Genomic DNA, 26,775 nt, shown 5'->3' with positions numbered 1-26,775 from the left:
ACAGCCAGGACTCCAGGACTTCATTCATTCTTACATCCAACAACTGCTTCAGCAGAAATGGATTGACTATTAAGGGAGAACCTAAGGTCATTTGCATTGCAGAAACACAAGCACTACACATCACAGAGAGAGTTTGAATTTAATTCCTGTTGATATGATTACTACATACCCGTTCTCTTTGTGTATGCATTTCTATTTGGAACGAAATAAAAATATCTAGCAGCGCAAGGGGAAAAGATCAAATCCAACACAATTATGAAATGTTTCCTTTATCCCGCCCTCTCTCCCTACCTCCTTCCATCTCCCCTTCTCTCTCTGTCTCCATCTCCCTGAAGACATGTCAAATATGCTCAGATCAGTTAAATGGGCTGAGAGTTCATTACATTCACTCTGCGCTGTTTTATGAGGTCATATCCTGAAGAGGCTGGAGCGCTCTACCGCACACTAAACCAAGCCTGTCAGAGGTGAGTGGTGGGGGAGAGGGAGGGAGACTAGCACATATCAGCCCTTATCTGCCGCTACGCTCAATCTACTAAAACAGACAACTTGTGGCTAGAACACACACTTGCACACACCCTAGGAATTCAGCCTTTGGTTTGTACTAGAGGTCGACCGAATATGATTTTTCAACGCCGATACCGATTATTGGAGGACCAAAAAAAGCTCATACCGATTAATCGGACGATTTTTTACATTTATTTGTAATAATGACAATTACAACAATACTGAATGAACACTTATTTTAACTTAATATATTACATCAATAAAATAAATTTAGCCTCAAATAAATAATGAAACATGTTCAATTTGGTTTAAATAATGCAAAAACAAAGTGTTGGAGAAGAAAGTAAAAGTGCAATATGTGCCATGTAAGAAAGCTAACGTTTAAGTTCCTTGCTCAGAACATGAGAACATATGAAAGCTGGTGGTTCCTTTTAACATGAGTCTTCAATATTCCCAGGTAAGAAGTTTTAGGTTGTAGTTATTATAGGAATTATAGAACTATTTCTCTCTATACGATTTGTATTTCATATACCTTTGACTATTGGATGTTCTTATAGGCACTTTAGTATTGCCAGTGTAACAGTATAGCTTCCATCCCTCTCCTCGCCGCTACCTGGGCTCGAACCAGGAACACATCGACAAAAGCCACCCTCGAAGCAGCGTTACCCATGCAGAGCAAGGGGAACAACTACTCCAAGTCTCAGAGCGAGTGACGTTTGAAACGCAATTAGCGCGCACCCCGTTAACTAGCTAGCCATTTCACATCGGTTACACCAGCCTAATCTCGGGAGTTGATAGGCTTGAAGTCATAAACAGAGCTGCTGGCAAAACGCATGAAAGTGCTGTTTGAATGAATGCTTACGAGCCTGCTGGTGCCTACCATCGCTCAGTCAGACTGCTCTATAAAATCATAGACTTAATTATAACATAATAACACACAGAAATACGAGCCTTAGGTCATTAATATGGTCGAATCCGGAAACTATCATTTCGAAAACAAAACGTTTATTCTTTCAGTGAAATATGGAACCGTTCCGTATTTTATCGAACGGGTGGCATCCATAAGTCTAAATATTCCTGTTACATTGCACAACCTTCAATGTTATGTCATAATTACGTAATATTCTGGCAAATTAGTTCGCAAAGAGCCAAGCGGCCCAAACTGCATATACTCTGACTCTGCGTGCAATGAACGCAAGAGAAGTGACACAATTTCACCTGGTTAATATTGCCTGCTAACCTGGAATTCTTTTAGCTAAATATGCAGGTTTAAAAATATATACTTCTGTGTATTGATTTTAAGAAAGGCATTGATGTTTATGGTTAGGTACATGTTGGAGCAACGACAGTCCTTTTTCACGAATGCGCACCGCATTGATTATATGCAACGCAGGACACATTAGATAAACTAGTAAAATCTTCAACCATGTGTAGTTATAACTAGTGATTATGATTGATTGATTGATTGTTTTTTATAAGATAAGTTTAATGCTAGCTAGCAACTTACCTTGGCTTCTTACTGCATTCGCGTAACAGGCGGGCTCCTCGTGAGGCAGGTGGTTAGAGCGTTGGACTAGTTAACCATAAGGTTGCAAGATTGAATCCCTGAGCTGACAAGGTAAAAATCTGTCATTCTTCCCCTGAACAAGGCAGTTAACCTACCGTTCCTAGGCCGTCATTGAAAATAAGAATGTGTTCTTAACTGACTTGCCTAGTTAAATTAAGGTGTAAAAAAAATAAAAAATAATCGGCAAAACCGGCGTCCAAAATTACAATCGGCCATTCCGATTAATCGGTCGACCTCTAGTTTGTACTTATGTCAAACACACAACATTACCCATTGGAAGATGGGGAGTGCTCTGACATACAGTACTGGTCACATCAGTGGTCCCACCACAGTGCATTAAACACTGTATTTGATTGAAGATAAACATCTTTGATGACCAGAGGACAATTGACTCCACATTAAACCATTGATCCATTTGTCTGTGCAATATGTAACCAAACACATAGAGCAGCATGTCTTTCAGTCTGCCACCTCAAGTCCCATACATGCTATGGACAGGTTGGTATATTGGTAAAAGAGCAGTGCAGTACAGTAGCTAAGGGTCTGGTCCACTATCTGATAGACTTGACCTAAACCTGATCTAGCATACATCTACACATCCAAGTATAACTGATCAAATGATGAAAGACAAGCACTGTAATTTTGAATTCCGTAAAGTGAGCGCTGAAGAAGTAAAACAATTATTGTTGTCTATCAATGACAAGCCACAGGGGTCTGACAACTTGCATGGAAAATCACAAAGTATAATAGCGGATGATATCGCCACTCCTATTTGCCATATCTTCAATCTAAGCCTATTAGAAAGTGTGTGCCCTCAGGCCTGGAGAGAAGCCAAAGTAATTCCGCTACCCAAGAATAGTGAAGCCCCTTTACTGGCTCAAATAGCCAACCAATCAGCCTGATTAACCCTAAGTAAACTTTTTGAAAATAAATGTTTGACCAGATAAAATGCTATTTTACTGGAAACATATTGAAAACAGACTTTCAGCATGCTTAAAGGGAAGGACATTCAACAAGCACAGCACTTACACAAATGACTGATGATTGGCTGAGAGAAATTGATTATAAAGAGATTGTGGGAGCTGTTTTGTTAGACTTCAGTGTGGCTTTTGACATTATCGATCATAGTCTGCTGATGGAACAACGTATGTGTTATGGCTTTACACCCCCTGCTATATTGTGGATAAAGAGTTGTCTAACAGATCACAGAGGGTGTTCTTTAATGGAAGCCTCTCCAACATAATTCAGGTAGAATCAGGAATTCCCCAAGGCAGCTGTCTAAGCACCTTACTTTTTTCAATATTTACTAATGACATAAGTAAAGCAAGTGTGTTGATGCATGAGGATGACTGAACACTATACATGTCAGCTACTACAGTGAGTGAAATCACTGCAACACTGAACAAAGAGTTGCAGTTAGTTTCAGAATGGGTGGCAAGGAATAAGTTAGATCAACATTTATCAAACTAAAAGCATTTGTATTTGGGACAAATAATTTACTAAACCCTAAACCTCAACTAAATCTTGTAATAAATCATTTGGAAATTGAGCAAGTTGAGGTGACTAAACTGCTTGGACTAACCCTGGATTGTAAACTGTCATGGTCAAAACATGTTGATACAACAATAGCTAAAATGGGGAGTAGTCTTTCCATAATAAAGTGCTACTCTGCTGTACTACTGTTCAGTCGTGTGGTCAGGTGCCACAAAGAGAGACCTCTGAAAATTGCAATTGGCTCATATCAGGGCAGCATGGTTGGCCCTTAAATGTACACAGAGAGATAACATAAATAATATACATGTAAATCTCTCATGGCTCAAAGTGGAGGAAAGATTGACTTCATCACTACTTGTTTTTATAATAAGTATTGACATGCTGAATGTACCAAGATGTCTGTTTTAACTACTAGCACACAGCCATGCATAACCCAGAAGACATGCCACTAAAGGTCTCTTCACAATCCCCAAGTCAAGAATAGACTATGGGAGGCGCACAGTACTACATAGAGCCATGACTACATGGAACAAAATTCCACATCAGGTAACTGATGCAAGCAGTTAAATCCGATTTTAAAAAACGGATAAAAATACACCTTATGGACGAAAAGAAAAACAGAAAGATCTATGTACAGTGTGTGCAAATGTAGAAGAGTAGGGAGGTAAGGCAATAAATAGGCCCTAGAGGCGAAACATAATTACAACTTAGCATTAATACAGGAGTGATACATGTGCAGCTGATGATGTGCAAGTAGAGATACTCCGGTGCAAAAGAGCAAGAGCGTAAGTAATAATATGGGGATGAGGTAGTCGGGTGTGCTATTTACAGATTGGCTGTGTACAGGTACAGTGATCGGTAAGCTGCTCTGACAGCTGATCCTTAAAGTTAGAGAGGGATATATAAGACTTGAGCTTCAGAGATTTTTGCAATTCGTTCCAGTCATTGGCAGCAGAGAACTGGAAGGAAAGGCGGTGTTGGCTTTGGGGATGAACAGTGCAATATACCTGCTAGAGCGCGTGCAATGGGTAGGTGTTGCTATGGTGACCAGTGAGCTGAAATAAGGCGGGGCGTTACCTAGCAAAGACATAGATGACCTGGAGTAAGTGGGTTTGGCGACGGATATGTAGTGAGGGCCAGCCAACGAGGGCATAGAGGCCGCAATGGTGGGTAGTATATAGGGCTTTGGTGATAAAACGGATGGCACTGTGATAGACTACATCCAGTTTGCTGAGTAGAGTGTTGGGGCCTAGTCAGTTTTACGAGGGTATGTGGGTGAAGGAGGCTTTGTTGCGAAATAGGAAGCCGATTCTAGATTTCATTTCGGATTGGAGATGCTTAATGTGAGTCTGAAAGGAGAGTTTACAGTCTAACCAGACACCTAGGTATTTGTAGTTAATACCATTTAAATGTAGATGTTTAAATGTAGTTAATACCATTTAAATGTAGATGTTTTTTGTATTGGATATATTTACCATATCATATGGAGACAGATTCATAAACCTTTTACCTTATCATAAGTAGACATAATTGCAAATGATTTAATCCTTCCAATAGAAAAAAAATAAAACATTTGTTATGAATTGAACTTTAATTAAATGAGTTGACTCTTCACATGAGATGATTTCACTGAACAACAAAAGAAAGGGAATATTGAATGATACCTAATGATACATCGCATCTCCCAAAAATGTTTTCAATATACATCTGTAAAATTATAGTCTGGAAACTAAAGCTTTGGTTGTCTTCCTCTCAGGCTTCCATGTCTTCTCCCTGGACCTCCTCAATGTCCACCTCTTGAACATCAGACTCTGAGGCCTCATCTTCACTGTCACTTTCCAACCTTGTTGAGGATGGCTCATTGTCAGGCTCAAAAAGCCTCAAATTTGCCAGGATGGCCACCAATTTGTCAACCCTTGTATTGGTCAGCCTGTTGCGTGCTTTGGTGTGTGTGTGTTCCCAAACAAGGACCAGTTGCGCTCTGAGGCGGCTGATGTTGGTGGGATGTGGAGGATGATGGAGGCAACAGGGGAAAGAGCCTCAGATCCACAAAGTCCCTTCCACCAGGTGGCTGATGAGATATGTTGGCACGACTGCCATATTGCATCTCCATCCCAAAGACCATGCTTGGTAGTGTACTTCGCCAGACTGCCAAGAACCTTGCCCTCATCCAGGCCAAGGTGGCGAGACAAGGTAGTGATGACACCATAGACCTTGTTCATCTCTGCACCAGCCAGGATGCTCTTGCCAGCATACTTGGGGTCCAACATGTATGCTGCGGCATGTATGGGCTTCAGGCAGCAGTCTTCACGCTTTTTGATGTATTCCAGAACTGCAGTTTCATCTGCTTGGAGCAACAGTGAAGTGGGCAGGGCAGTACGGATTTCTTCTCTTACATCTGCAAGCAGAGTCTGAACATCAGACAGGATGGCATTGTCTCCCTCAATCCGTGCAATGGCTACTGCTATAGGTTTCAGGAGTTTCAGGCTGCTTACCACTCTCTCCCAAAATACATCATCCAGGAGGATCCTGTTGATGGGGCTGTCCATATCGGCAGACTGTGATATGGCCATTTCTTGAAGGGACTCCTTCCTCTCCAGGAGGAACACCCTAACGGGTGTTGCTTGGCAGTTTCAATGTGGTGCTCTTATTCTTCTCACTTTGCTTGGTGAGGTAGATTGCTGCTGTAACTTGATGACCATTCACGTACCTAACCATTTCCTTGGCTCTCTTGTAAAGTGTATCCATTGTTTTCAGTGCCATGATGTTCTTGAGGAGCAGATTCAAGGCATGAGCAGCACAGCCAATGGGTGTGATGTGAGGGTAGGACTCCACTTTAGACCAAGCAGCCTTCATGTTCGCAGCATTGTCTGTCACCAGTGCAAATACCTTCTGTGGTCCAAGGTCATGAGCCTTCAGCTCATCTGCAATGTAGAGACCGGTGTGTCTGTTGTCCCTTGTGTCTGTGCTCTTGTAGAATACTGGTTGAGGGGTGGAGATGATGTAGTTAATTATTCCTTTCCCACGAACATTCGACCACCCATCAGAGATGATTGCAATACAGTCTGCTTTCTCTATGATTTGCTTGACCTTCACTTGAACTCTGTTGAACTTTGCATCCAGCAAATGAGTAGATAAAGCATGTCTGGTTGGAGGGGTGTCAGCTGGGCAAAGAACATTCAGAAATCTCTTCCAATACACATTGCCTGTGAGCATCAGAGGTGAACCAGCTGCATACACAACTCGAGCAAGACATTCAACAGCATTTATCTGACTACGTTCCTCCATTGAGTCAAAAAACCTTCTGATTCCAGGAGTACCATGAGCTGGTGCTATCGATAAGGTGTCTGATTCATCATTTTCACCTCAAATAGAAGTAGAGGGACTTTTGTCAGAGGTTGCTTGTAGTGAGCGCTGAGGGAACTTTATGCACTTGGCCAGATGATTCTACATCTTTGTTGCATTCTTCACATATGATTTGGAACAGTATTTGCAAATGTACACACCTTTTCCTTCTACATTAGCTGCAGTGAAATGTCTACACACATCAGATAGTGCCCGTGGCATTTTCCTGTAAAGATTAGAAACAAAATTGTAATAAATAAATAAATAATACAATTCCATGTACAGAAAATATTTAAGCAGTTAGATTAAACAACTGCTTTGTAAGATACATGTTTTAAAATGAAACATGTACGGAAACAGGTGAATTAACACTCCTCAGTTAGCAGGCTCAAGCAAGCTAAAAACCCACATGGTAGCAAAAACTAACTAGCAGAAATTAAAAAGTTTGAAATTAATTAAACACTTTGCTGTAGGCTACTATTTACTAGTTAACAAAAAATCATGTATGTCATATAAAATATATTCACCCCACCAAGTATTGTAATCAAAACTTACCAGAAAACATGTAGTCCTTGGCTCAGACAGTGTAGTAGTGTAGGCTCAATAGCATCTCATTAGTGTGCAAGATCTTGAGAATCAGCTATACATGTGATGGAAGAATGCGCTGTGCATGCAGAGGGTTGCAATTCCTTTGAATTGGGGATAGTTTAACCAAAATATGCCACAAGACCTAGAATTGCCTTATGTGTATCCCACAAAAAAAGGTTCACTGTTATAAGCTAACTTTTTTTAATGAATTTAAGCAAAATTCCCCAAATTCCCGGGCTTAACTTTCCATTGAAATTTACCGGAAAAATCCCGGAAATTCCCAGAAAGTTGCCAACCCTTTGCAACCCCACTAGTGACTAAAGAGAGAGTGAGAGAGTCACACAGTGTAGTGCTATGCTGTGCTGTGTAGATCTATCTATCTATCGACATGCCATGCAAAAAAACAATCCCTCTCTACCATTACTGGAATTACATTCAATACCCTGCTATTGATTATATAGACCAGCAGGCTTTAATATAAGGGGTTTAAAATTTGAATATTTCATTTATACACTTTATTCAGACAGCTGGAAACAGAAGGGGAGACAGGCAAGTGGGAAAACAGTAGGAAGGGTGGATACGGGGATTAAACCTGGTCTGCGGCGGGGAGTTGAGTATATGTGATTGGCTGGGAGCGTTAGGCCTACCGCTAAACCACAGGCTCTGCACAACTAGTTTTCCCTGTGCCGCGCTGCCGCTGTGCTCCAGTCAGATCAGAGAATGGACAAAGTGATCACCATTATTAGGTGGGTGGAGAGGGGATGCAGGGGGGGCTGAGGAATTACTCAGAGTCTAACTGAGAGAGGAGTTGAGAGGAAGAGAAGAGCGGAGGTGGCATTTTGTTCCCTAACCTAAGGCAAAGCCCTTGTGCCTGGTGTAATGATCGCTTCTTCAAGCTTCCCTCCCCCTCCTTCTCCTCTGTAGTGAGGGAGCCTCTCCCGCTCTCTTTCTTTTGTTGGGATCTCTTTTGTTGCGGTGTAGTCTCTCCCACTTCTCTGTGTGTCTGTGTTATACACGCTGCCTGGCGCCGTCTTTGCTGCTTCTTTGCTGCTGCCGTTGGGCCCCGCTAATTGTACAGATGTCTATAGCAGCAGAGCTCAGCTAGTGGGGACAGCCCTCTGAGGGCTAGAAGAAGGGAAGGAGGGAGGGAGAAGAGGTTGAGGAAGGTGGAGGGAGAGGGAGAACAAGAAGAGAAGTAGAATGGGAGGTGGTGGTGGCAGGGGAGAGGTGGAGGTATTGGGGAAGGGTATGTGAGGAGGAGTAGGAAAAGGACAGGGAAAAGCCAGAAGAAGGGGAAAGAGGGCGGAGGGACAGAGAGAGTTGTGTGAGGGCTGCTGGTGGCACATCATTACTGTCAGGCTGTTTGATGAAGCGAGGCGGAGAGGAGGAGAGGAGAAGAGAGGAGGAGCCTGTTCTTAATACCTGAGGATTACCCTTGTCTTCTATTAGATACACGACACAGAGCAGAGAACAGAGCAGTGTGTGTGTGTGTGTGTGTGTGTGTGTGTGTGTGTGTGTGTGTGTGTGTGTGTGTGTGTGTGTGTGTGTGTGTGTGTGTGTGTGTGTGTGTGTGTGTGTGTGTGTGTGTGTGTGTGTGTGTGTGTTTTGGTTTTATTATCCTTGTGGAGACCAGAAGTCCTCACAAGGATAGTAATAATTGGGGACATTTTGCCAGAACAAGGGTTACAATTAGGGTTAGGGTAAGAATGAGGGTTTAGTGTTGTCATGATAACAGAATTTTGACTTTGATGCCGATACACGGTTTAGCATCACAATACTCGACACCATCACGATACTCGATACCAAAACGATACCACGGCAAATAAAGAAGGCATATTAGCCAAAGTCACTGAATGCCACTTGACCCAGACAGATAAACTCAGCTACTGCTCTGTTCAATCATTGGGCATCTTTTGAGTTCAATATCATTACATTTACATTACAATTTTTTTGAGACAGCCATCTACGGATTAATGAATCAATCATAAAATCATACAATCAATTTGACTTTGTTTTTACCAATCTAACTACATAATGGTAATCATTTATTTCAGTAGTAAACTGGGTAAATCAAGATGTAACCTAGGCCTATCCACAATACAGGTGAATGCATATTCAATAGGAGTGTGTGTATGCATTGCTTGTTCTGGCTTATTTTATGGGGTTACAGATGACAAACAATCTGTTTCCCTTCCATGTGGGACTTATTGTAATGATCAACAACATTTGCATAGAAGTAGCTTCTTTTATAAAAATGTGCTTTGTCTCTTTAACCAGAAATGATGTTATTCACGATGTGTCACGGCCGTTTAAAGGAGTGGACCAAGGCGCAGCGTGATTAAAATCCATTCTTCTATTTATTAAACGAAGAACACTTAACAAACTCACAAAACAACAAAACGAAACGTGAAGCCAACGTATTGCTCACAGGCAACTAAACAAGGACAACTACCCACAAATACAGGTGGGAAAAGGCAACCTAAGTATGGTTCTCAATCAGAGACAACGATAGACAGCTGCCTCTGATTGAGAACCACACCCTGCCAAACACATAGAAATAGAAAATCATAGAACATAGAACATAGAACATAGACTGTCCACTCAAATCACACCCTGACCAAACCAAAATAGAGACAAAAAACGCTCTCTACGGTCAGGGCGTGACACGATGACCGAATAAGTTAATTATTAAAGTTTTTGGTGGCAATCAGCTTTGAAATTAGCATGTTTTGCGTTATGGTTTGCATATTTTCACAAACAAAGTACTAATTGATGTTAGCTTTAGCTGTCAGCTAGCAAGGAAAGTTAGCCTACAAAGCTGGACGTTACTGGTATCGCATTGTAAAGTGTTCTAGCCTATATGGACAGTGTTTTGCGAACAGTAATGAACAGTTTCATCCTTTCTACATGCCGTGTTGCATTATTCAAGTGTGTTAACTTCTGTGCATCATGAGTGGGGAGCTAACAAGATGCAGCCCAGACTCCCAGTGCAGGCTAGCAATGAGGGGTTGGCTGTGCTGATAGACAGGGTTGTTCCGTGAGACACATTTGACAGAAGTACCGAAAGTAACCCAAATTCTAGTACCAAACCGTTTTTCATGTTCTAGTATCAAAAAGTATCAATGTTTCGGTATCCCGTGCAACACTATTAGGGTTAGGGGTTAGGTTTAGGAGTTAGGATTAGGGGTTTGGTGTTAAGGTTAGGGTTATGGAAAATAGGATTTTGAATGGGAATCAACTGTTTGGTCCCCACAAGGAAAGTAAAAAAAAACGTGTGTGTGTGTGTGTGTGTCTGCATGCGTGCGCCTGTGTGCATCTGCATGTGTGTGTGTGTCCACATGTGTGTACACTCCACCCACCTTGGAAGGGGCTGGAGGCCTGCTGGGCCAGGGTGAGGTGCTCGTCACTCAGGTGGTAGACAGGCTGGTGCTGGTTGATCTCCACGCTGGTGCACACGTTACTCTCCCCGTGGAGGAAGAAGGGAAACGAGCACGACAGGTGTTCACTGTGGAGGGAGAGAAAGACAGAGAGAGAACAGAGTGTGTCATTTTAACTCGGATGGACCATTCTAGGAGCGGATGTGTGTGAACTGTTGAATGGATGACACAACAGAGCAGGAGGAGAGGGAGGACGAGAAGAGAGAGAGAGCGAGAAAGGGCAAAACACTCAATTTCCCTGCTAATGGAGGGGTGGAGGAGCGGAGAGAGAGAATGAAGAGGAGGAAGATTAAAAAGGAGCTCTCTCTTTTGTGGGAGATTACAATGACATCTTTGAGCCATGGAAAGCTCTAACATGACCGTTCTCCTGGCTGGAATACAATAGGAGGAGGGGTAAGGGAAATGACGTCACTGATTTAATGGAGACATAACATGACATCATCACAAAACAAATCAAGTCGTTTCACCAGTGGAACATAGAACTTAATCACTTTACAGTATTATTCTCATACTACAGAAGAATGCTGTCTGTACCGTAGTGTGTGTGTATGCTTGTGTGTTGAGTTTGGATTTGTTGTTGGCACTCCAAGTGACCAACAAAGAGGGCGAACCCTGGCTCACTCTGGCATGCCATCAAAGAGGTGCTCTTGAGAACACTAACCTACACATACAGAGTTACAGACATGCCATCCAAATCTCTGACGTTGAAAAAGAAACCTGCCAGTGCCAGCATGGCTTCAACTGGATTGAGAGGAAGTGACAGAGATAGAGGGAGTAGGGAAAGAAAGCGAGAGGGAGTAAGCCAGATGAAAAAGTTACAGGGAAAAATAGCGCGCGAGAGAGAGGAGTAAGACATGGACTATTGTCTCTGTTTCTCTGTGTCTGCTTCCTCTCATCCTACGCAGCACAGCCAACTGACAGATGACCAAATGAAAGCGGACCAGTAAATTTGGGAGAGGATCAAAGAAGGGGGTGCCTCTTTAGAGGATTTGGTTAAGCAAATATCTCTCCCTCTCTCTACCGCTCTCTCTCTCTCAGTCCCTCTCTCCCTGGCAGAGTTGCTGCTGCAGAGGATTAAAAAAAAGAAGGAGAAAGAAAAAAGGAGAGAAAGAAGTGAGGGGATCAGACTAATAATATATGATGATCATGAGAGGGTCTGAGGAACTAAGTGGCACGAGGCTGGCGGAGAGAGGAGACAGCATGTCTCCTACGAGAGGATAATACCTCGGCTGTATATAAACATTTACACTACAGAGAGTATTTGTGTACCTGACATGCACTAACAAGCATAGACTATACAACAGAAATAAGTCAGTGACTTGATTGTATTATCCTTGATCGTTTTCTAAATGTATGTAACTACTGAATATAAAAAAAAAAAAATTATGGTCAAATCAATTAAATCAATCAATACCAAGAGAGGTGTTGCCATATCATATCAGCTGTGATACTTATTGAAAAAATTTACCAATGAAAATAGTCACCATAACTTATCCCCTTGTATGAACTGTTTTGTTCATAAGATCAATAAAAGAGTGGGATAGCAACAAAAGGAGCTGAACATATTCCTGATGGCTGATGACTAGGCCACGCCCAAGGACGTTAGTTTCTTTTCCGCAATGAGTCTGGATCTGAGTACCTGGCCCTTCACTGAATGTGAACACATTCGGGGCCATCTGATTGGTCCAGAAACCAAAGGGTTGAGACAGAACCAGAACGTGAGTAAATTCATCATTGGCTTTGACACTGATTGATTGGAGACGATTGTTTTGTGCAACACCCCTCGTGCCCCTTGTCACCACAAACGACTTCAATGATGGCAGTGTCAGACTAAAACATGTGGTGAACGACAGAGCAGTGGAAGTATTTTGTTTGAGTCGCCAGGCTAGTTGGCTGTAGCATCAGAGAAGTCTTTCCCTGTGTTTAGGGCATGTTAACAGAGCTGCTCTACTCTTTAATGTCTGTAGGAACGGCTCCAGGCTCAGAGGTAGTAAAAGTGGTAAACCCATCACTACAGACACAGTAGTAAAAGCATCAGCACAGACAAACACATTTCCTCACTACTGTCTGTCTATGAAGCAGAATCCCTCCTCTTTTTCTCTCTGCTCAGACATTTAAGCTGCTGTTAGGTTCCCACAGAGCAGCCTGTCTCTTCCTGCCCTGGGGCCTGATTGACTAGAAGGTCACGGTGGGAAGGTCTCTCCCTGCCCCCAGGGCAGACTGACTAGAAGGTCACTGTGTGAGGGTCTCTCCATGCCCCCAGGGCAGACTGACTAGGGGTGGATTTACATTAGTAAAATATGTCTAGTGAGATCTATCTTCAACAGACTGCCCCATAGAGAGAGACTGTGTGCCATAGAGAGAGACTGTGTGCCAAAGAGAAGATTTGGTGCCATAGAGAAAGACTGGGTGCCATAGAGAGAGACTGGGTGCCATAGAGAGAAGACTGGGTGCCATAGAGAGAAGACTGGGTGCCATAGAGAGAAGACTGGGTGCCATAGAGAGAAGACTGGATGCCATAGAGAGACTGGGTGCCATAGAGAGACTGGGGAACACAGAGAGAAGACTGGATGCCATACAGAGAAGACTGGATGCCATAGAGAGAAGACTGGGTGCCATAGAGAGAGACTGGGTGCCATAGAGAGAGACTGGGTGCCATAGAGAGAGACTGGGTGCCATAGAGAGAGACTGGGTGGCATAGAGAGAGACTGGGTGGCATAGAGAGAGACTGTGTTTCATAGAGAGAGACTGTGTGCCACAGAGAGAGACTGTGTGCCACAGAGAGAGACTGGGTACCATAGAGAGAGACTGGATGCCATAGAGAGAGACTGGGTGCCATAGAGAGAAACTGGGTGCTATAGAGAGAGACTGGATGCCATAGAGAGAGATTGGGTGCCATAGAAAGTGACTGTGTGCCCTAGAGAGAGATTGGGTGCCATAGAGAGTGACTGGGTGCCATAGAGAGGGACTGGGTGCCATAGAGAGAAGACTGGATGCCATAGAGAGAAGACTGGATGCCATAGAGAGAAGCCTGGATGCCATAGAGAGAAGCCTGGGTGCCATAGAGAGAGACTGGGTGCCATAGAGAAGACTGGGTGCCATAGAGAGAGACTGGATGCCATAGAGAGAGACTGGATGCCATAGAGAGAGACTGGGTGCCATAGAGTGAGACTGGGTGCCATAGAGAGAGACTGGGTGGCATAGAGAAGACTGGATGCCATAGAGAGAGACTAGGTGCCTTAGAGAAAGAGCTAAAGGAAGAACTCCGCTAGATCAGAGTCAGCTAATATAAAAGAGCCCTGACAGCCAGGAGAGTGACCGCTAGATCAGTCAGCAAATATAAAAGAGCCCTGACAGCCAGGAGAGTGACCGCTAGATCAGAGTCTGCTAATATAAAAGAGCCCTGACAGCCAGGAGAGTGACCGCTAGATCAGAGTCTGCTAATATAAAAGAGCCCTGACAGCCAGGAGAGTGACCGCTAGATCAGTCAGCTAATATAAAAGAGCCCTGACAGCCAGGAGAGTGACCGCTAGATCAGTCGGCTAATATAAAAGAGCCCTGACAGCCAGGAGAGTGACCGCTAGATCAGAGTCGGCTAATATAAAAGAGCCCTGACAGCCAGGAGAGTGACCGCTAGATCAGAGTCAGCTAATATAAAAGAGCCCTGACAGCCAGGAGGGTGACCGCTAGATCAGAGTCAGCTAATATAAAAGAGCCCTGACAGCCAGGAGAGTGACCGCTAGATCAGAGTCGGCTAATATAAAAGAGCCCTGACAGCCAGGAGAGTGACCGCTAGATCAGAGTCAGCTAATATAAAAGAGCCCTGACAGCCAGGAAAGTAACCGCTAGATCAGTCAGCTAATATAAAAGAGCCCTGACAGCCAGGAGAGTGACCGCTAGATCAGTCAGCTAATATAAAAGAGCCCTGACAGCCAGGAGAGTGACCGCTAGATCAGAGTCTGCTAATATAAAAGAGCCCTGACAGCCAGGAGAGTGACCGCTAGATCAGTCAGCTAATATAAAAGAGCCCTGACAGCCAGGAGAGTGACCGCTAGATCAGTCAGCTAATATAAAAGAGCCCTGACAGCCAGGAGAGTGACCGCTAGATCAGAGTCTGCTAATATAAAAGAGCCCTGACAGCCAGGAGAGTGACCGCTAGATCAGTCAGCTAATATAAAAGAGCCCTGACAGCCAGGAGAGTGACCGCTAGATCAGAGTCTGCTAATATAAAAGAGCCCTGACAGCCAGGAGAGTGACCGCTAGATCAGTCAGCTAATATAAAAGAGCCCTGACAGCCAGGAGAGTGACCGCTAGATCAGTCGGCTAATATAAAAGAGCCCTGACAGCCAGGAGAGTGACCGCTAGATCAGAGTCGGCTAATATAAAAGAGCCCTGACAGCCAGGAGAGTGACCGCTAGATCAGTCAGCTAATATAAAAGAGCCCTGACAGCCAGGAGAGTGACCGCTAGATCAGTCAGCTAATATAAAAGAGCCCTGACAGCCAGGAGAGTGACCGCTAGATCAGTCAGCTAATATAAAAGAGCCCTGACAGCCAGGAGAGTGACCGCTAGATCAGTCGGCTAATATAAAAGAGCCCTGACAGCCAGGAGAGTGACCGCTAGATCAGTCAGCTAATATAAAAGAGCCCTGACAGCCAGGAGAGTGACTGCTAGATCAGTCAGCTAATATAAAAGAGCCCTGACAGCCAGGAGAGTGACCGCTAGATCAGTCAGCTAATATAAAAGAGCCCTGACAGCCAGGAGAGTGACCGCTAGATCAGTCAGCTAATATAAAAAGAGCCCTGACAGCTAGGAGAGTGACCGCTAGATCAGAGTCGGCTAATATAAAAGAGCCCTGACAGCCAGGAGAGTGACCGCTAGATCAGAGTCAGCTAATATAAAAGAGCCCTGACAGCCAGGAGAGTGATCGCTAGATCAGAGTCGGCTAATATAAAAGAGCCCTGACAGCCAGGAGAGTGACCGCTAGATCAGAGTCAGCTAATATAAAAGAGCCCTGACAGCCAGGAGAGTGACCGCTAGATCAGTCGGCTAATATAAAAGAGCCCTGACAGCCAGGAGAGTGACCGCTAGATCAGAGTCGGCTAATATAAAAGAGCCCTGACAGCCAGGAGAGTGACCGCTAGATCAGAGTCAGCTAATATAAAAGAGCTGTAAGGTAATACAGGAGTAATAAATATTGCCACCCATTGGCTGTGAGTGGGAAACAGGCTCTGTTAGTAAGGTGTGTCATGCCTGCCCAGAAGTAGAGCGCTGATCCTCTCGGGCCTCCTGTGATGTGTGTGTGTCTGGGCAGTTGAGGCAAGGTGGGGCAGGGAGCCAACAATTCAGCGAGTGAGGAGGCCTCACACCTCTCCTTTATTATCTAGGAGAGCAGATATCACACGCACACATACACACACTCACTCACAGTGGTGTAGCGGAGGGTATACGCTGAATATTACTGTTGCGCATTAACCGACAAGTCGGTTATTTTCAAAAAATTTAACAACTAATTGATGGTCTGGTTTTTTTCTTGTGTGAGCTCAATGCACAGTTTCTGTAGTGATAAATCAGATCAAGTGTGATCAAGTTACTGTGCAACGTAATAGGGAGTTGTAGTTTCCAACAGGACAATTTTCCACATAGTTTATAGCAGAAAACATGGTAATTAACTACAATGACCATAATCCATTGCATGCCTACTTGTCCGGTATGTGTTTATTTTACGTCTGACAGACGAATGCGCGATTAAGAGGGATAGAACAGTTGTTTCATACTAAAATAGTGATTTTGTCAGACAACATAGGCAGCATCTCTATAGAGATGAAATGACTTGGAATGAAATAAGTCATCAAATGTAATATACACAATAACTGAAATATTTGAATAAAGTAAAATAATGTGAATAAATGATGGTTAATAAGTGATTTTAAGTAATGGCAGTCACTACTATCATTGGGCTTGTATTAATTGTTTTTTTCTGTGTTGTTACAGCATTTAACCCACATAATGCATTGTGCATTTAATGACAAAAATAAAAAATCTAAACCCGAAATTTAACTGACCTCAAAAAGCACCAATCACTCTGCACTACTGTATAGCCACTTGTTTTTCAGTGGGAATTACGTATACTCGCTTCTTATTCCCCAATATGAATACCAAAGTAGTGTAGTGAAGGTATACGCCGTATCAATTAACACTTTAGACCCTAATAGAATTATAGAATGATGCTGTAAATTACTGAAACATTTCAAGATAAAGCAAATTTTGTCACACATTTCAAACAAACAGAACAAATGACAATCACATGTTAGCTTAGTTTTAAAGAGCACAACCTCTTCTTTAATATGACACCACATTCATGTCAATAGGAATAACACTCATATTGTCTTCAATTGTGTAAATACACACTATCAAAAAAACTACAGTATTTAAATTATAGTAAATTTGACAAAATTACTCACTCAAAATGTACCAAGTATAATATATTTTATTTATTTTACATATAAATAAATACAATTATCCAAAATGTAACCTGAGGACAATATTCAGAAAGTATTTCAAAACCCACACAAAGTAGGCTATTTGATTGACAACGATTCTTACTTCTGTAACAATGTAAAAATGCAAACAATTATTCAGAGACTGTTTCAAAATGTAGGTAAGTGTCACGACTTCCGCCGAAGTCGGTCCCTCTCCTTGTTCGGGCGGCGTTCGGCGGTCGACGTCACTGGCCTTCTAGCCAGTGCCGATCGACTTTTCATTTTCCATTTGTTTTGTCTTTGTTTTACACACCTGGTTTCAATTCCCCAATTACATGTTCATTATTTAACCCTCTGTTTTCCCCATGGCTTTTGTGCGTGTTTGTTTGTTGTATTTATGGTCCGTATTGTGGGCTCGGTATTATCGACTTGGATTTGAAAGTCTTGAGTAAATTTACGTGCATTACTCATCTCTGTTGTTCTGCGCCTGACTCCTCTGCACCAGCTACAACCAGACCTATTACAGTAACCTCTCTAATAAGATTTTGTACAGACCAGGCCTGACACAAAATGTGGAAATAGTAACCTACTTCGACAACAATTTATTGAATGCAACAAGACACAGATAAAGAAGATACAAAACAACAACTGTTCAGAGACAATAAAAGATTTGTAGGTCAAATTCATACTGTACGTCACACTGTCGCTTAAGTGTTTGCATTTAGCCTACAACATGTCATGGAACTTCTGGAAGCACGGCCCCATCCTGCAAAGTGGTACAGAACAAGTAGAGCACCCAAAGGAGGTTTCTACACATCTCCCACTCTTTGCCCTGCGTCCACTCCGGATGCACACCACACACCCTCTCTTGCGCCCTTCAAACTTCACCTGAGTTACAACTTGGTCCACACGCCCTGGTGCCACGCTATTGTCTCCCCTCTTCCTGCCACTGTAGCCATATCACAAAGTGAATGCACAAGCTGCATTTTGAAAGCCTTCTGGGAACAGCGCCTGCGGCTTCTGAGAATGGGCCTTTGCAGAGTCCCCCAGACAATGTAGCATTTATGATGGCAATGTTGAGCATCCCCCAAAACCCATACTTCCACCATTTTTTGCCGCTGCGTGCAACATTGTAATAGCTCCTCAGTTGGTCAAGATGGTCAACCCCGCCCATTTTCTTGTTGTAATCCATTACAAGCTCTGGAACAGATATACTGTAAATTCCTACCACTTTTAAAAACAACTCCAAACCCCCTGCCACTGTCACTTTAGGCCCAGGCTGTGTGGTACATGGTGAATGGTGGGACTTGGGGCAGACACACTCAGGTGTGTTCTCCCTCTTCCTCCTCTCTCTGCTTCATACTCTCCCTCCTCCTCTAAGCTCCCTCCACTCGCCCTCTTCTCCACTCTCCTCTTCCTCTCTCCCTCCACTCTCCTCTATCTCCACTCCATCTCTATCCCTCCAATCATTTCTAACTCCTATTCCTCCCTGCCTTTTGCCGCTGAGCCCTGACTCTCCACATCACTTCCCTCACTTTCACTGACCTAGAGGAACAGAGGAACAACAAATAGGATACAATTGTGGTCAGGAACATAATCTCTCTCTCTCTCACACACTGTCTCTCTCTTCCTAATAAGAGGATTCCATGATAAATTGTGTGATACAGTTACATATCTCTCTCTCTCTCTTTCCTGACAGACTAACTGCAGAGTTCGCCAATGTTAGATGATTAGTTACGAAGCTGGTACAGTTTCCAAATGAATTGCATCGGTAGAAACAGAACAAAACAAGCAACGTGTTAGCTAGCTATGTAAACAGATATCCAACTCATCATATGACCTCCACTGTGCGGTCATCTACCACCTTAACACGGCAGCTAAGCTGTTAAATAATAGGAAAACGAGGCAATGTATAGCCTATGACTATCTGCACCTAGCAAACATGACAAACCATAACCTAAACCCATCAGATAAAAACAAATTACTCTAGCCTTCATTTCGGTGGCTAGTTAGCTGGTTGTCTGTATGGATAGCTAGTGAAAGTGACAGTTGAGGTTGACACTTTGTGAGCACCGCCTTAATTTGCTGCTACACTCAACATTTCTTGCCCGACAGACTAGCAAGCAGCTTGGGATGTTTCCATATGAATTACATAGGTAGAAACAAGACAAAACAACCAAGTAGTTAGCTGACTATATAGATAAACACTGCAACTATTTCCATGAGACAGAGAGCAATCATTCGAGCTCCACTGCTAATGTGCTCGCCTGTACCAACGAAGTTACCATGACATGACTTGCTATTCTGAGAGCTAATCCCCAAGTTTCACAGCATCAAACATCAACAACACCAAACATATATCTACTGTTTACTTAATTTCACTCACCTCGACATCATCATCAGCTTTTCAAATTGCATGGATGTGTCCAAATCCGTAACACCAACCAACATAGATACAATACAGCCTCTTTCACAGTGAAAAGTCCTGTCCACTTAGGCGGCGTCATTTTGAGTAATGATGTTTTAAAAAACACAGATATTATTGTTAGAAAAACAAGGCCGTTCGCGACCGCTATAGTAATTTAAAGAAAGGCTATCGACGGCCGCTATGGGTTCTAAAGGGTTAATGAAGCTGATGGATCAGATCAGAATGTTTAGCTTAAAATGCCGATAAACTATTATTTCTTTACATTTTTAGGGCAGCAATGTGCACACGGCAATAGACTTAATGACATTAGCAGGAAAACACTGTTCTACATTCCGCACTGCACATGTGAGCGGTTTCATGGACAGAGATGGAAATATCCATTAGAAACTTAGAAAGAGGAGAGATCTAAAGATGCAACAACTATTATGGGTTGCTAATATGATAATGCTAGACAATGAAAGAACCAATAGAACAGGAGAATGCATATGAGGAAGTCTTTATAAAATAATTGCCTCCATGTTTCTATGGTGGGATTTTGAAGGTAAGACATACCTCATCATATATAGTAAAACGTCCAGGTTTCAAACAATTAACGAACAGGAAAAATATAGCGATGCTGATGATATGCCTAACCGTCTTCTGGTACATGGGAAGACTTTCCCAAAAACCTTCTCAATTAAATGTTAACTAGCTACAAAGTAGCCTATGCCTCCCTGATAGAATGATACTGTATGATTATTTGCATCAATCCAGTGGCCATGTGTTTTGCAAACTCCATCTCATGTGCTACAAAAACACCCTAACCCAACAACAGTGCTAGGGAACTTGAATTAAAGGGTAACTACACAAAAAATATATTCTCCAAGACCTCAAAAGTGGTCTCCTGATGTGCTTAAAACATTGTTGTGGACTTAGAACTTCCAATGTTGTTGTTCTTTTATGAAAAAGGTGTGACAGAGCGGAAACCTGTGAATTCTTAACTAATTTATGTGTTTCAATAGTAGGCCTACTATTAGCGTACTTGCACAGTACAGCTTGGGTTGGCCTGACTGTGAAAGACCCATATGGGATTTATCATGTTAGGTCATTCAGACTGCATGTCACTGTTTCTAATAGAATTTTTCACACAGGGCACCTTCTCTTCACCGGGTGGGGCGTTTTGGGAAATGTTGGGCAAATTTAGAGTATACCCGCTTCTCCAGGCACCACTACACACATATACACATGCAGGGCAAGCCTTCAGGGCTGTGACAACTCAGGCAACCACCTGTGAGGGTGTGACACAGAGGGCGGGGGGGGGGGGGGGGGTCTGGAGACTAAATCAGGCATGTGCTCCGCCCCTTCTGTTACCATGGCGCTGCAGCCACAAGAGGGAGAGAGCAGGTCTCGACAACCAGGTGAGGTGTCTAAGAGGAGGGACACACACAGAGACAGAGAGACAGAGAGAGAGAGACACAGAGACAGAGGGAGACAGAGAGAGAGAGAGAGAGAGAGAGAGAGAGCATAGCTGCTGTGCTTTGGGTCGGTGTCATCCCTCTCAGTATGCAAAACAATACCAGTACTACTGTTTGCCTGTGTGAGCTGTGCAGACTAAACACACAGGCTGTCTGCAGAGAGCAGCATCGCAGGAGTAAATAGAGAAACCACAAAATCCTCATTTACTCACACCCCCTTTCAAGGACACAAAAACACACACTTCTCATCACCCACACCAGTGGACTTCTACACACACACTCAGAGCCAGCCTCAGACTGTGCTGAAAGAGTGTGATCTATAAAGCTGGTAGGAGAGAACACTTTGACACAGAGTGAAATCCAATAAGGAACGTTTATTTCCGTTTTAAAACATTTTAGTGGTGTGTGTGTGCGTGTGTGTGTGTATGTATGTATATACAGTGGGGAGAACAAGTATTTGATACACTGACAATTTTGCAGGTTTTCCTACTTACAAAGCATGTAGAGGTCTGTAATTTTTATCATACGTACACTTCAACTGTGAGAGAAGGAATCTAAAACAAAAATCCAGAAAATCACATTGTATGATTTTTAATTAATTAATTTGCATTTTATTGCATGACATAAGTATTTGATACATCAGAAAAGCAGAACTGAATATTTGGTACAGAAACCTTAGTTTGCAATTACAGAGATCATACGTTTCCTGTAGTTCTTGATCAGGTTTGCACACACTGCAGCAGGGATTTTGGCCCACTCCTCCATACAGACCTTCTCCAGATCCTTCAGGTTTCGGGGCTGTCGCTGGGCAATACGGACTTTCGGCTCCCTCCAAAGATTTTCTATTGGGTTCAGGTCTGGAGACTGGCTAGGCCACTCCAGGACCTTGAGATGCTTCTTACTTACTTCTTCCTTAGTTGCCCTGGCTGTGTGTTTCGGGTCGTTGTCATGCTGGAAGACCCAGCCACGACCCATCTTCAATGCTCTTACTGAGGGAAGGAGGTTGTTGGTCAAGATCTCGCGATACATGGCCCCATCCATCCTCCCTTCAATACGGTGCAGTCGTCCTGTCCCCTTTGCAGAAAAGCATCCCCAAAGAATGATGTTTCCACCTCCATGCTTCACGGTTGGGATGGTGTTCTTGGGGTTGTACTCATCCTTCTATTCCTCCAAACACGGCGAGTGGAGTTTAGAGCAAAAAGCTCTATTTTTGTCTCATCAGACCACATGACCTTCTCCCATTCCTCCTCTGGATCATCCAGATGGTCATTGGCAAACTTCAGACGGGCCTGGACATGCGCTGGCTTGAGCAGGGGGACCTTGCGTGCGCTGCAGGATTTTAATCCATGACGGCGTAGTGTGTTACTAATGGTTTTCTTTGAGACTGTGGTCCCAGCTCTCTTCAGGTCATTGACCAGGTCCTGCCGTGTAGTTCTGGGCTGATCCCTCACATTCCTCATGATCATTGATGCCCCACGAGGTGAGATCTTGCATGGAGCCCCAGACCGAGGGTGATTGACCGTCATCTTGAACTTCTTCCATTTTCTAATAATTGTGCCAACAGTTGTTGCCTTCTCACCAAGCTGCTTGGCTATTGTCCTGTAGCCCATCCCAGCCTTGTACAGGTCTACAATTTATCCCTGATGTCCTTACACAGCTCTCTGGTCTTGGCCATTGTGGAGAGGTTGGAGTCTGTTTGATTGAGTGTGTGGACAGGTGTCTTTTATACAGGTAACGAGCTCAAACAGGTGCAGTTAATACAGGTAATGAGTGGAGAACAGGAGGGCTTCTTAAAGAAAAACTAACAGGTCTGTGAGAGCCGGAATTCTTACTGGTTGGTAGGTGATCAAATACTTATGTCATGCAATAAAATGCAAATTAATTACTTAAAAATCATACAATGTGATTTTCTGGATTTTTGTTTTAGATTCCGTCTCTCACAGTTGAAGTGTACCTATGATAAAAATTACAGACCTCTACATGCTTTGTAAGTAGGAAAACCTGCAAAATCGGCAGTGTATCAAATACTTGTTCTCCCCACTGTATATATATATGTGTGTGTGTGTGTGTGTGTTATGTGTTGCCCGGCTGAGGGAGCTAAAGGGATGGATGGCTGCCAGCTGTGGCCCAGTAGGCAGAACAGCAGCCACATCACATCAACACAGACTGTCTGGGCAATGATCCTTTTCACCCTCTATCAGAAAAACTCACTGGTCAATTCAGTGAGCTACCATTGAAAGAGGGTTATATGGATTTAGATTTTTTTTTAAATACAAAAATGTGAAGTTTAGAATGAGAAGGTTCCCAGATGGATATGTAATCAATGTTTCCTGTCTTAAATATCATCACACGGAGAGAGTACATTAAACAGTGAGTATTGATCCAATTCTTAAGTGCTTATCGAGGCATTTCTTATCAGCTGATGTTTTTCTCCATTGTGCAACGAATAAATGTCACTAGGTAAAAAACTGGTGTTTGCTTTTAACCCTTAGTAGCCCCCTTGCCCGGAATTATAAAAACAACAACAAATACAACAGAGACACATGACTAACCGATGTGACGCGTGCGTGCGTGCACGTGCACACACACACACACACACACACACACACACACACACACACACAAATGAGCAGGGGATTTGTTGCGAGCCTCAGTGATACGAGTTGGCTGAAAAGTGCAGCACGATCACATTGGGCTGACGTGACTACTGTTGCCTCGGCCGTGTGGCGTGCCACTATGGGCCCATTGTGATTGTCACGACCAGCGCACACACGCTGTCAGCTCCAAACAAACTGTAAGCTCTCAATTCTTCTGCAAACATCCCCGCGTCCTCCATGCACGCAAACACACACCATAGCCCCATAGCATTACACACACTGACTGATAAACCTATCAGGTGTGTCTGAACTGCGGCAGGCAGGGTGGGGTTGGGCTGTGTGAAGGTATTTAGGGGGTGTAGAGTGGGCAGCCATTGAAGTACAGATTTGAATAATGTTCCAATATTCTTGGACGGCTTTACTTCCTTGTCTACTTCACTGATCTAAACACTTATCATAAAGGCAAGGAAACAGGGAGAGGATACTCTACTAGGCTGCTGTTGGAACACTGCCCTGTACTGAGAGAGCATGCAGTCTAATGTCATCTCATTAAAACATTTACATAAGCCCCCTTTCAGTAAACACACCCAAACAGAGTTGCTCTCTTCCTGCTACTCTTCCTCTCTCTTTGATGCAAATCCTGATTGGCCTTTAGCTCAGGAAGACAGGAGACAATAAGATGATCCTTTGTGGTTTTGGACACCAGCCATGGTGCACTTTAAAGACCAGGTGGTGAATTTACCTTGTGTTGTTTGGCACAGGCATGCCATCGAAATGAGGTGGCAAAGGGCAGCCTGGAGGCAGAGCCAGGGGAGGAGAGAGAAAAAGGGAAAGACCTGGTGGTATTGATATTATCAGGCTGACCGTTATCACTGCTTCCACTTTGTGGAAGAATATGCATCATATCATCATCACCACCACATAAATATACCAGCCCAGAGGATCACCACAGGCCTTTGGCAGGAAAACCTCCCTGGTCTTTGTGGTTGAATCTGTGTTTGAAATTCACTGCTCGACTAAGGGATCTTACAAATAATTGTATGTGTAGGGTACAGAGATGAGGTAGTCTTCAAAAATCATGATAAACACTATAATTGCACACAGAATGAGTCCGTGCAACTTACTATGTGACTTGTTAAGCACATTTTTACTCCTGATCTTATTTAGACTTGCATTAACAAAGGGGTTGAATACTTATTGACTAAAGACATTTCAGCTTTTCATTTTTTATTAATTTGTAAACATTTCAAAAAACATAATTCCACTTTGACATTATGGGGTATTGTGGTAGGCCAGTGACAAAAATCGCAATTTAATACATTTTAAATTCAGGCTATAACACAACAAAATGTGTGTGTGTGTGGGGGGGGGGGGGTAAAAGGGTGTGAATACTTTCTTAGAGCACTGTACATATAGATTTATCGCCCACAATCAAACTTGAGGGTAAACAGAAAATGAAATGGAAGTCAGAGGACAGAGGACAGAGGACAGAGGACAGAGAGAGAGAGAGAGAGAGAGAGAGAGAGAGAGAGAGAGAGAGAGAGAGAGAGAGAGAGGGATGCCACATTCCTCAGATGTTTGTTGGGCTTGGCCAGCAGTGCAATAAAAACAGGGCTTCCGTTTAGCTGCTGCACACTTCCTGACAACAAATGGCTCTAGCATGGGCTGGGGCTCAACACACACCTCTAATCATCTTGTCTGACACACATCTCATAATCAAAGATACGATGAACTGTATTATCCCACAGGGGAAGACAGTCACACACACAGTCTGACACACACACACTTACTAGCTCGCTCTGGGAGATTCTGCCTGGCACAGTGCTGCCCAATGCACAAGCTCTAATGACAAGAGTTGCTAACATTACCAGAGAGAGGGAGAAGGATGGAGAGAGATATGGGGAGAAGGGGAGGGCAGGATCCCCCAGCTCAGTCAAGAAGAAACACAGAGTGTGTGTGTGTGTGTGTGTGTGTGTGTGTGTGTGTGTGTGTGTGTGTGTGTGTGTGTGTGTGTGTGTGTGTGTGTGTGTGTGTGTGTGTGTGTGTAGGGGGGAGCAGAGCTAAGGAGGTGCTTCCAGAGTGATGTCATCTCCAACTACTGTCAGACCACCTGACCACTGCACACAGCAGCACAGTCTGCCTGCCAGGGAAGAGTTTTTATTTTACTAGGCAAGTCAGTTAAGAACAAATTCTTATTTACAATGACGACCTACCAGGGAACAGTGGGTTAACTGCCTTGTTTTTACCTTGTCAGCTCAGGGATTCGATCCAGCAAACTTTCGGTTACTGGCCCAATGTTACATTTACATTTAAGTCATTTAGCAGACGCTCTTATCCAGAGCGACTTACAAATTGTTCTAACCACTAGGCTACCTGCCGCCCCATACTGGCACACACGCGCACACAAACAGACGTGTGCATGGCTGGCACAATACCCGCACATGCACAGTACACACAGACATAGCAATTGGCATCTACAGAATAGACACATGCACCTCAGTCATGAACATAACCATAAGCAGCACACTAAACCATCTCTACAGACCCACACATTCACACACACAGCCAAGCCATATTACTTTCTGCCACAAATAAAGATATGTCAGATTAGAGCTCTCAATGAGAGAGCTAAATAAAGAGGGAGCGAGAGAGCTACAGATAGAGAGAGGGAGTGAGAGAGCTGGAGAAAGAGAGAGATCTACAGAGAGAGAGAGAGGGAGAGAGCTGGAGAGAGGGAGGGAGAGAGCTGGAGAAAGAGAGGGAGGGAGAGAGCTACAGAGAGAGAGAGGGAGAGAGCTGGAGAAAGAGAGGGCGGGAGAGAGCTACAGAGAGAGAGAGGGAGAGAGCTGGAGAAAGAGAGGGAGGGAGAGAGCTACAGAG

At 43.6% G+C, this 26,775-nt stretch overlaps 1 protein-coding gene across 1 annotated transcript in view; it reads right to left on the bottom strand.

The window, feature by feature from the left end:
* LOC139532493 (mediator of RNA polymerase II transcription subunit 13-like) overlaps positions 1–26,775 on the bottom strand; it is a 111,480-nt gene that overhangs the window by 40,325 nt on the left and 44,380 nt on the right. The window contains exon 4 of the mRNA XM_071330158.1: positions 10,858–11,003. Coding sequence (XP_071186259.1) covers positions 10,858–11,003 — 146 coding nt within the window. The remainder of the gene's footprint in view (positions 1–10,857; positions 11,004–26,775) is intronic.

The sequence above is a fragment of the Salvelinus alpinus genome, chromosome 1 (genome assembly GCF_045679555.1).
Source record: "Salvelinus alpinus chromosome 1, SLU_Salpinus.1, whole genome shotgun sequence".
Classification (NCBI taxonomy): Eukaryota; Metazoa; Chordata; class Actinopteri; order Salmoniformes; family Salmonidae; genus Salvelinus; species Salvelinus alpinus.
Note: the sequence above shows the minus strand (reverse complement) of the source record. Positions and strands in the feature narration are given on the sequence as shown.